The sequence below is a fragment of the Myotis daubentonii genome, chromosome 10 (genome assembly GCF_963259705.1).
Source record: "Myotis daubentonii chromosome 10, mMyoDau2.1, whole genome shotgun sequence".
Classification (NCBI taxonomy): Eukaryota; Metazoa; Chordata; class Mammalia; order Chiroptera; family Vespertilionidae; genus Myotis; species Myotis daubentonii.
In genome coordinates, this window is record NC_081849.1 from 11,844,583 (window position 1) to 11,857,567 (window position 12,985).

Below are 12,985 nucleotides of genomic sequence, written 5' to 3' on the forward strand. Positions count from 1 at the left end.
TAAATGAATTAATTTTAGCCTCATATACTGCAAACACTGCAATGTGATTAGATAAGATCTTTGAATTTACTTAGTTTTTAAACTTTAGAAGTAATGTATTAAAGGATAATATAATATTAGCTTCCCAATTACATAATTCTTCAACAAAGTTTTCCCTTTACTTTGCATAGTTTCTATTTTGTTTGTTATATATAACCACCAGCTTTAAATAACACACAAAGTTTATTTCTCTGGAAAAAGAAAAGTTGAAAACACAAAATTTTAAAAATAAAATGGTAGTGCAAGAATGGGAGCAGTACCACTGCAAAAACAAAAGTCTTTAAATATATTCTTGAAGCTGGCTGGATAAATGCAGAAAAAATACATTTCAGTGAGGATTTCATCAATAAAAACATAATAGAAATAATTTGGATATGTAGAAATACATGCACAAATCCTTTTACAAGATAAAAAGTTCCCTTTTATTTATAAAGCAGCAGATAGTTTTTCATCATTAAATAGGTTGAATCCAGTGGGAGATTTTTTTCTAAACCAAAATAACTATTATCCAATAATCTCTTATATGCTCAAATTCTCTATGAACCTCAGGGGGGAAAAGAAGTAGAACAGAAAAAATTTAGACTACTTTTATAATTTTAAGTAATTTCTTTGTTTAAAAATTGAAGTCATACAAATGATAAAATATGAGTGTATGTAATGAATAATGATTACAGGAAGGTCATATGACATATTAGGTCAGCAACACTCTGAATGTGTTCAGTATGTATTAAGTAAATATAATAAAATCTCTATATGTGTAACTTGCACTCACTCAGATTGACATCTTATACTTGTCACCATGCAGGGTACTATAATATAATTTCGTGTAGCATATACAGGCTATGCCATTATCAACACTGAAATAAAACTCAATCCTTCAGGTAATGTCAAGAAACACAGATAGTTGATCTAGTGCTCATAGCATAGCAAAATGACTAATGGATTCCTGTTTTCATCTACATCTTAGGTATTAAAAGGTCAGTAAATATCAGCTTAAAGATATTGTAAAAACATTGAAACATTTAGTTATAACATTAATTTATTTAAATGTTAAAATTCCACAATATGAGAACAGTAAAAAGTATTTTCAGAATACCTTGAAGTATAAGAAAATGCCAATATGACTCAATCTATCAAAACAGAGGAAGAATACATTCTTTATGTCATTGTGAAGTCTAATTTCTCCCCCACATAAAGGTAAGCGAGCATACCAAATGAAGAAACTAACTGTGTCTGATTTTTTTAAGCGGGAGCTATTAGGTATTTTATTTACAGTTATCGGAGTGGAAAATGAGTTTAAAAAGGAGGAGGAAGTCTATTTATATCAATATCCTCAGCTCATCTCACTATTTAATATTTAGAGGTTTTCTACCCACATAAAAAGGTTATAACCACTGATATCATATCTGTAAACTGAGGAAATGTGGTCTTTTAACATATTCTTCTTCAGCTAAGGAAAAAGTTTGAGAAGAAAGAACAAAATAGAAATTATGAATGTCTATATCAATTCATAAGAGGCCCTTGTTAATATCATTGGGAGTTGGGAAGGTTGCTTTGTTTAAATCTATGAAAAGGTGGCCAATATTTTAGAATAAATAGAGAACTAGATTGGATAGGGCATTATCATTCAAAGACAATTAAAAATAATAGAAACAAAATTAATCTTATTTTTCAAAAAGTTTTAACTTTCATTGCAATTATGCATTAATTCTTTTTTAAAAATTTATCTTTAGTGTTTACTTTGTGTTTCTTTTCCCCATTAACCCCCCTCTTCCCTGCACCTGCCCTCCCAAGCCTTTGCCACCCCATTGTCTCTATCCATGAGCTATTCACATATGGATATAAGTTCCCCAGTCAATCTCTTCCCTCCACCCCCCATTCACAAATCAATAAATGTGATACATCACATGAACAAATTGGAAGGCAAAAATCATATGATTATATCAATTGACAGAGAAAAGGTATTCAACAAAATCCAACACTCTTTTTTTGATAAAAACTCTCATCAAAGTGGGATGACATACATGACAAACCAACAGCCAACATCATACTCAAAGGGCAAAAACTAAAACCATTTTCCCTAAGAACAGGAACAATATCGGGATGTCCGCTCTCACCACTATTATTTAATATAGTACTCGAAGTACTTAGCCTCAATGATCAGACAAGAAGAAAATATATAAAGTATCCAAATTGCCAAGCAGGAAGTAAAACTGTCATTATTCACAGATGGCATGATATTGTACACATGCATTAACTCTTTGAATGAACGGGCTTGATTGTGTAGTAATAATCCAGTGTTAGCTAATTCTTTTTGTGATAAAATTGTTTGATGAACAATATTACTCTTTCAATGTTAAGATTAAGTCTAATTTCTGCAAAAATATCATAGACAATTTTCCAAAGGTTCACTCATAATTCTTATCTACTCAAATAATTTTACTTTAGGATTTTCATAATTTTTACTTTTACCCATTTCAAATGATATTGTCAGATGTTTGCAACATCCAGTAGTCATAGAAACTGACCCATAAATATTTAACATAAATATATAGCAGGAGTCATACATACATAAAAGGGTGTTTGAAAGGGGACTATTTTCTAAGTGAGCACCTCCCTTAGTAGATGGTCTAGTGTTTGGTACACTTTTACTTCCTTGTGCAACCTCATAGTTAGTGAAGTTGGGATGACGATATTCAGATAACTAGGGTTCCTTCCTCCATTATTATATGTGACATTAACTGTGTGCTCAGCCCTTGATGGATACATAGCTACGTGCTGTATATTAAAGTAACAGACCTGATGCAGGAATTTTTCACCTGGGATCCATGGAGATACGTAGGGGGTCCTTGAAATCTCTCTCTTTTTAAATATGTTTTTTATTGATTTCAGAGAGAGGGAAAGAGAGATATAAACATCAATGATGATAGAGAATCATTGATTGGCTGCCTCCTGCATGCCCTCTCCCCCCAAACTCTCCCGGGGCTCGAGCCCGCAAACCAGGCATGTACCCTGACCTGTAATCAAGCTGTGACCTCCTGGTTTATAGGTAGACACTTAACCACTGAACAACAATGGCCAGGCTAAAACTACTTTGTGTATGCATATTTTTGACTTTATATACAATTCTGTATTTTTCTGGAGAGAAGGTCGATAACTTGTGACACAGAACCACTCTTACTCAATCTTTAATAAATCATTAGCCATTTTATAATCTCCTAATAGCTATTATAATCTGCAAGTAGCAACAAATATTGATTCTCTTTCCAGATCTCTTTTGTCCAGACTCTACCATCTGGTGTCAAGTTATTACAATTAGCTAAGATATAAGAAATGGATTTCAGGGCTAGGTAATATAGTATTTTGAGTGGAAACATAATAATGGAGTAATGACATCATTCATACAAGTCTTTTCAGGCTATGAAGAAAAGATAATAATAGATAATATGAGAACAGAAATTAGCCTTGATCTATGCATGATATGTTTTCCATTGGCCCAAAAACATTTTGCTTCTCTATAATTTTCAATGTTAAATTATCACTGCAGGTAGAAAAGTCTAATTTTGTCATAAAGTTAAAAATATATAATCTTCTCCTAAATATTCTTGAGGAAGTATATCTTATTGCTTTCTTTCGCATGGCATATTATAGGTGAGTTTATCTATCTGGCTTTAATGCCTGTTCCTATAAAATAAGAATTATTTTTTCCATGTCAATGAAAATTAATTATCCAATCTTCAAGCTAATGTTATAAACTAAGCCTGAGATAATTATTATACCATAAGGATGCAATGCTTTCCCTCTTTCATCATCATTAGTCTCAAATTTTGTGATGATGTATATTTTCCATATGAGTAATACTTAAAATACTCTTTGAAAAATTTATCACCAAGTTAATATGCATGAAAGATTATATCTCAATCATGTTAGTAATATGCCAAAGCATTTAAATTTTTAGACTGCTGCCTCCTAATAAAATATTAGATTTCTACTATGTCATTTCATCCTAGTTTTCAAGGGCTTTCACACCCTGTTGATAATATTACTTTTCAGAACTCCCCAACAAGCATCTTCTAGGGTGGCCAGGTAAATGTTCCATTTCTAATAATGTCCCATTGGGATACTTCCACTTATCATTTGATTAATATCATTGCTCTACCTTCACTTCCCTTCACTCAATATATATTTTTAAAAGAAGTTGAATTATGTTCTTCCCATAGACTTTTGTGATTCTCCAAACTTCATCCACTTTCATTTTTCTGACCCTTTGTAATCTTTACCCTATATTGCTCCATGCGGGCTTTAGTTCTATATGTTGTTTATCTTTTTTTGTTGTTTCTCATGTTGTCTTTTAACTCCATGAGGGGTAAGACCGTATCATCTTCTTCTCTGTTGTACATTTTCACAGGACTTTTGAGTATTGCTCAATAAATACTCATTGATCAGATGAGTACTCACAGAGGTGCAACATAAAACAATATATTTGGTCAGTCAGTTCCCAATCCTAAAACAAACTCAAGAGAGAAAAATTTGATTAAAACATCATAAATGTTCTTAACAAATAATAAGAAAGCTAGCAAAAATCATAGAGTACTGTCAGTTCTATGAGAATAGAACTTTAGCTCAGAGCTGAATGTATGAGTTTCTGTTTTACAAAATATTTTGTTACTTGGCAATCCAATTTTCAATATTTTGTTAATTTGAAGCAAAACTCTATCAACAACTAATTATTTTACATTCCATACTGGACATAGTGATAAATTGTAAATACCTGAAAAATTGTCATAGGAGCAGGGCCCTTTTTAAAGTTCATTTGCTGAATAGATTATCCAACGTCTCTTCTTGATGAAAAAAATTTGGAATGTGATTTTTTTATGCAAAATAGTAAAGCAGAAAAGTGAAGAAAAAACACATACTACCTGCATTGTGTACATATATGTTGGGGTATGTCTTGCGAAGGGACAAATTTTGAATCTATATTCTTGAGGAAGGTATTCCATGTGCTCCTTTTTCTGAATGGGAGTGTCTCCATAAATATGAAAAGATACTTTTAGAATTTGTGCAGTCAAACAGACTAAAGAAAGTAGCATACACTTTTAGAAACAATTTTTAAATAAGTATTTGTATTTTATTGTAGAAAATTCTAAGGTTTAGTGTAGATTCACTTTTCAATTATGAGTGATAGATAATCTGTCTTTTAACGAGACAGTGGAGAAAGGCAATAAACTGCCGTATCTATTGATCATGATTCTTGAAAACTGTTTTAAGAGTTATAAAGGAAGGGGATATTAGTGAGTAAGAAAATATGTGTGTATATCTGAGGTTTACTGTTTGCCGTCTGTTAGTGTGTCAAGTAGAGAGCTATTTCCAGAAAATAAAAGTTAAGCACATTGGACTCTGTAACCAACAAGGAAAAAATCTTTTTTAGCCCTCAATAATTCTTCAGCACCGTATGTCTTCTTCCTGTAAGTTCATTATATTGTTGTTATTTCCTCCATCGGTTTTTCCTGAACAAGGTAGCCCTTTCAGAAAAGTGGAGCCAAAGCAATATATGAAACAAAGAACATAATTGCATTTCATCAGCATGGAATTGTTTCCTGGTTGATTAATTGAGTGTATGTATTTTGTTATAACTCATCGCGATCATCTGAGCTGAGACTGCTCCTCCTACTTCTCTCTTTGGAAACTTCAGGGGAAGTGGCAGAAAGTAGAGGGTCTGTCCCAAAAGGAGATAAGGTGTCCAGTAGCATGTCATCCAATCTTTGTTCCTCTTTTGAAGCAGCACTGAATGACAGATCTGTGAAGTGTGACAAAGGATCGGAGAAGGACAAAGCTTGGTCACCGAGCTCAGGGCTTAGTCCCTGCAACTGAGTCGACTGTTGGCAGCAGTCTACTGAATTCTGCTCAAGAGGGGTCTGTTTGTTGACATGAGCACCCATATCAATTGTGCCAAGTGGAGCCTGGGATGGAAGACCATGAGCACGAGCCTGTATTTCTAGTTCCTGCAATTTCAAACAAGAATGATTAAATAATGACTTTGAAAGTGGACTTAACTCAAGCCTTAGCTGGTTTGGCTCAGTGGATAGAGCATCTGCCCGCAGACTGAAGGGCCCCGGGTTTGATTCTGATCAAGGGCACATGCCCGAATAGCAGGCTAGATCCCCAGTGGGGACATGTGGGAGGCAGCCAGTCAATGATTCTCCCTCATCATTTATGTTTCTATCTCTCTCTATCTCCCTTCCTCTCTGAAATCAATAATATATATATATATACATATATTTTTTTAAAAAATAAAGTGGACTTAACTCTACATAATAAATAATAGAACCAAAATATTAACAAGTATTCAAAATGAAGAGTAATGTAAATTATAAACATTCTTGCAAATAATAGAATTTGCTGTATTTCTATTGACTAAAAAAATAACCCTCAAAAATATGCAGATTTAAAAAAAAAATCCCTCCCCTTGTTCTGTAAGGGAATACACTATGGTCCCATAGTGACTCAGACTACATTTAAAGTGAATAGAAAAGCTTCTTTTTTTTATTTTGTTAGTCATCACCCGAGGATATTTTTCCATTGATTTTTAGAGAGAGTGGAGGGGGAGGGGAAGAGAAGAGACAGAGAAACATCGATGTGAGAGACATCAATTGGCTGTCTCTCACACACACCCTGACCGGGCTGGAGATTGAGCCTGCAACCAAGGTATGTACCCTTGACCAGAATCAAACCCATGACCCTTCAGTTCGTGGGCTGATGCTCTAATCATTGAGCCAAACCCTCTAGGGATTCCATTTATTTTTCCAGATTAATTTCTCACTATATTACAGTTCCATGGAAACAAAGTAAATGGTTTATCTGGCTATAAGCATACTCATTATAAAAACAACAACTTGAGAGTTATAAAAACCCATACTTTCATTAATATTTTGTGTCACATGAACAGATGAGGAGTGACAATATAAAACCTGCACAATAATGGCTTGAGGCAATAGAATCCATAGCAGTGTTACTAAAGACATAAAAGGGGGAAGGAAGAATATGCTGTCCAGTATTATGTAGAGAAGCACATGTTCTAGTTCAGTATTATTATTTGGCTGAAATAATATCATGTGCATTTATAAAATTCATTCTATGTTCTGCATTTTGTAATTAGTTGTCATTCATTCTATTTTCTTAAAGTCTTCTCAACCCCAGATTTCTATCAAAACCTAACAGACAACCCAATTCATGAACTTCTAAAAGACAATAAAGTTATCCTCCAGAAGGAAAAAAATAAGTATTAATAAGAAAAAAATAAATGAGACCAATGAATAAAAACGATGACAAGTCAGTCATAGTTAAGCTGCGTGGTTTGTGGCAACATTCTTATAACAACCTGAATCCTGAGCAGAAGCCGCCTGTTAGCCTGCTCCAATTTCTTCTGTCTGTGCTCTAATTCCCGCGCTCTCTGTTGTTCTTTTTGTAGCCACTTGATGTACTCCACTGATGCTTTTAGAATGGTGCCTTTGTTCCAGCGCATATCACTGTAGAACAGAGATAACCTTTTCACAATTGTGCATGTCAGCAGAATTCATAAGAACTTAAAAATCTTTTACATTAATGTGAAATAATGATTTACATGACTATTATTCACTCTTAGATATTATTGCTTCTGAATAGAAATTTTAATAGAATAGTTAAGGAGCCCTTATATAGTAAAATTAATCCCAGAATGAAAATAAGTGTCAAAGGAAAGTAATAAAGTGACTTTTTGTGGGAGAGCTAAATGCAATATCATGATTCTACCATTACAGTTTTTATATTTTTAGTGAAAATTGCTTTTATTATTAACTCCAAGATTAAAATCTATGTGTGGTATTTCTGCATTAATGAACTAGGAAATGTACATTATTGAGGACTTAAGCCTAAATTTTTAAAGATCATTTCAAATGTACCTACTTTCTAATAAGGTTGCTTTTATGCTTCTAAGAAAAAAAAAAAAAAGTCCCTCCTGAATGGTGATCCTGAGTGATTGTGAAACAAATCAGAATTTGGCAACATCATTTTATGCAATACAGCAAAACTTTCTAGAATTATTAAGCAAATTTTTCTGCACAAAAGAATCAATGCTTTTTTAAAAAGCTGGATACCTATTTTTAAATAAGTTTCATATAAGTAAATACATTAAACATTATCAGATGTTTCTAGGCTATAGCATAGAACAAAATTTACTTAAACATATTTATGAAATAGGAGGATGATAAATCTGAAATCACAGAACAAGTTATTGATTTTAATATCTGAAAACACACATCAGTGAATTTAATATTATCTGAGAGTTAATAATATTTGAGGAGAATGAGGCCAAACTAAGTGCTAAAAATCAACCTGAGTTTTTGGGAAACCTTGATGAATTTTCAATTTAGAGTCATGAGGTGTTTTAAATACAGTGGGGCCTTGACTTACGAGTGTCCCAACTAACGAGTTTTTTGAGATACCAGCTGTCTCTCCGCCGATTTTTTGCATTGAGTTGATAGAGTAATTTGAGTTAATGATCTCGGTCTCGGAACAAATTAAACTCATAAGTCAAGGCCCCACTGTACAGCATAAAGTAAGCATGTAGGGAAATTTTAAAAAAATTATTACACTGCATATATTTTTAGTTTATCTGACCTTAGTAAAGTATCTTGAGCTCAATATATGTTTACTAAGTGATCAGAAGTGGGAAAATAGACTTTAAGACAAAATCCGGCTTGTATATGAATCATTCGAAGTTCGTGTTAGACGACATTTCCATTAATTTCCATTAATTTCAACAAATCAAAGGGAGCTGCATTTTTCTACCCACCAGGCGAACTTGTTTCTTAGGGAATGGAGGAGCCTTCTTCTACTGAAATGCGCCCAGCTACTCGGTGTCTATCTCAAGTTTGGAAGTGCTTGGTCAGTTCTCTGGGGCTGTAATAGCTGTTGGTCTCATTTCTCTCACTAGTCACTTATCTGGTGGTGCGAAGGCAGGGAAAAGGCAGCTACTTTTGTCAATAAACCGAGAAATTATTTGTATCTGAAAAGTGTAGCGAATTAAAACTCTAAGCAGTAGGAAGCCTCGCGGCTCTAATTTTCTTTCATTTATTCTCATGGGAAGAAAAAACTTGGACAGAGGAACTAAGATGAGAAAGATAACCTAGCTAACTTTGAAGTTTAAAGCACAGCTTATTTAGATCTAAAATAAATCTTCCAAATGGCGGTGGAGACCACTCAATGGGTCTGCCTTCAATCTCTACATGATGTGATTTGTACTCAATTTTAAAAAGTTCAATCTATTTTGAAGTCATTTTTAACATGAAGTTTCTTAATATATTTTAAGTTTTCCAAAATTATTAAGGGGATGTGTACCTCTCTCACAAGACAACTTCAAGAAGCCAGACATTAAAAACATTTTATATGACAGTAACACCAACACATGTAAAGGTGTGCCTAAGGAATGAATGTTGACACTGATTTTTCATTTTCTACAAAACAATTTTCTTTGAAGAACTTAAAAATTTTGAGGAACTTGAATGGATTTAAAAGCAGGCAACAGAAGTGCATAAATTGAAGCAGAAGTATGGCCAGGCAAAACTATTGAAAAGGCATAATCTGTTTTCATCTTTGGAACACATATCCACTTCAAAACAATAAAACATTAAATAAAAAAGTGGTCAACATGACAGATTTGATTTTTCTTGCTTAGATGAACATTGAAAAAGGCTTATTAGGTTTCATGTACTACCTCAATTACCGTCCTATACAATAAAAGGCCAGCCACCATAAGCATAACAACTGGAACGACCAGAGACCAGAATGGCCCTGCCCCCAAGCAAGTGGTTAGGGGCAATCAGGCAGTCAGGCAGAGTAGTTTGGGGTGATCAGGTAGGCAGACCAGTGATTACAGGTGATCAGGTAGGCAGACCTGTGGTTAGGGATGACCAGGTAGGCAGACCTGTGGTTAGGGGTGATCAGGTAGGCAGACGGAACCTCACCGGGCTGGCCCCACCACCCAGCAAGCAGTTAGGAGTGATCAGGTAGGCAGGCAGGTGGTTAGGGATGATCAGGTAGGCAGATGAGCAGTTTGGGGCAATCAGGTAGGCAGATGGCCCCCAAGCAAGCAGTTAGGGGTGATCAGGCAGGCAGGCAGAGTGGTTTGGGGTGATTAGGTAGTCAGATCAGTGGTTAGGGGTGATCAGGTAGGGAGGCAAGTGGTTAGGGGTGATCAGGTAGGCAGGCAGCCCCTCACAGTGCTGGCCCCACCCCCCAGCAAAGAAAGAGGGAGGCTCAGGCCACCGGCTGCAACTCTGTGGCAGGTGTGCGGCCAGCCAGTGATCGCCCTGCAGAGGGAGGCCCAGGCCAGCCAAGCTATCACACCCCACGCCTGTTGACTACAGAGGGAGGCCCAGGCCAGCCAAGATATCGCACCCCACACCTGTTGATGGCAGAGGGAGGCCACCGGTGGCAGGGGAGAGGGGCCAGTGCTGCACAGATGACAAGCAGTGGCAGCAGCAGGGGTGGGGCCAGCTGCCTGCAGCCAGGGGAAGGAAAGCCCTGATAGGCCCTATTCTCAGGCCAGGCCTAGGGACCATACCTGAGGGGTCCCAGATTGTGAGAGGGTGCAGACCAGACTGAGGGACCCCCAAGTGCATGAATTTTTATGCACCAGGCCTCTAGTCTCTCTCTCTCTCTCTCTCTCTCTCTCTCTCTCTCTATATATATATATATATATATATATATATATATATATATATATATGCAACCTTTTGACTGTTTGACCATTCAACCAGTACCTATCATGTGTACTGATAACCAGAGGGCAGACACTCAATGCACAGGCTGGAAACATGGAACAGACTGATGAATCTCAGAGGGAAGGGGGAAGGGGGTGGGTGGGAAGAGATTTTATATGCACACTAGAGGCCTGGTGCATGGATTCATGCAACAGTGGGGTCCCTCAGCCTGGCCTACAGGGATCGGGCCAAAACTGGCAGTCTGACGTCCCCCAAGTGCAAGGGACCCCACCAGTGCATGAATCTGTGCACCAGGACTCTAGTTCATATATAAAAGCAGGAGAATGTTATGACTATAGAGAAAAAGAAAACAGTTTCATAAAAAATAAACCCCTATCATTGGTTTTTCAAATTAAAGGGTAGAAAAAATAAAAATTTTATGGTATCACTAGAATAATTTATGTTTTGATATTTTCTATTTTTACTAATATGACTTTTTTTGCATCTGAAGTTTTTCTTTTTTATTATCTTAACTTTTACATATGTCTCTTTTTTCCCCAATTGACCCCCTCCCCCAACCATTCCCACCCAGAGCAAGCCCCCTACCCCTGCCCCAGTGCCTGTGTCCATTGGTTATGCTAATGTGCATGTATACACATCCTTTGGTTGCTCTCTAACCACCCCTCCCACCTCACCTGCCATTTGTCTCTGGATCTACTTTTGTTCATCAGACTATGTTGATCACTATATCCCACATATGAGTGAGATCATCTGATATTATATTTCTCCAACTGGCTTATTTTGCTTAGCATAATGCTCTCCAGTTCCATCCATGCTGTTGCAAATGGTAAAAGTTCCTTCTTTTTTATAGCAGCATAGTATTTCATTGTGTATGTGTATCATAGTTTTTTAATCCACTCATCTGCTGATGGGCACTTAGGTTGTTTCCAAATCTTAGCTATGGTGAATTGTGCTGCTATGAACATAGGGGTGCATATATCCTTTCTGATTGATGTTTCTAGTTTCTTGGGATATAGTCCTACAAATGGGATTACTGGCTCAAATGGAAGTTCCACTTTTAACTTTTTGAGGAAACTCCATACTATCTTCCACAGTGGCTGCACGAGTCTGCATTCCCACCAGCAGTGCATGAGGGTTCCTTTTTCTCCACATCCTCGCCAGCACTTGTTGTTTGTTGATTTGTTGATGATAGCCATTCTGACAGGTGTGAGCTGGTACCTTATTGTTGTTTTGATTTTCATCTCTCGGATGATTAGTGACTGTGAGAATGTTTTCATATGTCTCTGGGCCTTCTGTATGTCCTCTTTTGAAAAGTGTCTACTTAGGTCCTTTGCCCATTTTTTGATTGGATCATTTTGTTAAGTTGTATAAGTTCCCTGTAAATTTTGGAGATTAAATCCTTATCTGAAATAGCATTGGCAAATATGTTCTCCCATGCGATGGGCTTTCTTATTGTTTTGTTGATGATTTCTTTTGCTGTGTAGAAGCTCTTTATTTTGATGCAGTCCCATTTGTTTATTTTCTCCTTAGTCTCCATTGTCCTAGGAGCTGTGTCAGTAAATATATTGCTTCTATATATGTCTTCTATTTCACTGCCTATGGAATCTCATAGGATGTTTATGGTTTCCCGTCCTACATTTAAGCCCTTTATCCATTTTGAGTTAATTTTTGTGTATGGTGTAAGTTGGTGATCTAGTTTCATTTTTTTGCATGTATCTGACCAAATTTCCAGCACCATTTATTGAAGAGACTGTCTTGGCTCCATTGTATGTTCATGCCTCCTTTGTCAAATATTAATTGGGCATAGTTGTTTGGGTCAATTTCTGGCTTCTCTATTCTATTCCATTGGCCTATATGTCTGTTCTTGTGCCAGTACCAGGCAGTTTTGAGAACCGTGTCTTGGTAATATAGCTTGATATCTGGTATTGTGATCCTGCCAACTTTATTCTTCTTTCTCAGGATTGCTGTCTAATATTACTTTTTTTGTAAATATGATTCATAAAAAGCACATATAAAGTAGTCCACAATCACACACCTATAGAAGCTCTTCACATTTTGTGTTTGTTAGTTTCATTTGGGTTTATTTTTTACCAATGGTCAGAAGATTGATATCCCCTCATTGTTGTTATATTTTTATTTAATTTTTTCAACCTATATGTCTTAACTACAGCTGTTCACTGTATTAC

At 35.9% G+C, this 12,985-nt stretch overlaps 1 protein-coding gene across 5 annotated transcripts in view; it reads right to left on the reverse strand.

The window, feature by feature from the left end:
* Positions 1-2,062: 2,062 nt before the first annotated feature.
* TFEC (transcription factor EC) overlaps positions 2,063-12,985 on the reverse strand; it is an 82,575-nt gene continuing 71,652 nt past the window's right edge. For 4 of the 5 annotated variants that reach the window (XM_059711602.1, XM_059711603.1, XM_059711600.1 and 1 more), the window contains 2 exons: positions 7,418-7,565; positions 2,063-6,041 (listed from right to left, as the gene is read on the reverse strand). In XM_059711602.1, coding sequence (XP_059567585.1) covers positions 5,667-6,041; positions 7,418-7,565 — 523 coding nt within the window. In that variant the 3' untranslated portion in view covers positions 2,063-5,666. The remainder of the gene's footprint in view (positions 6,042-7,417; positions 7,566-12,985) is intronic. The other variant, XR_009454688.1, reaches the window with a different exon arrangement.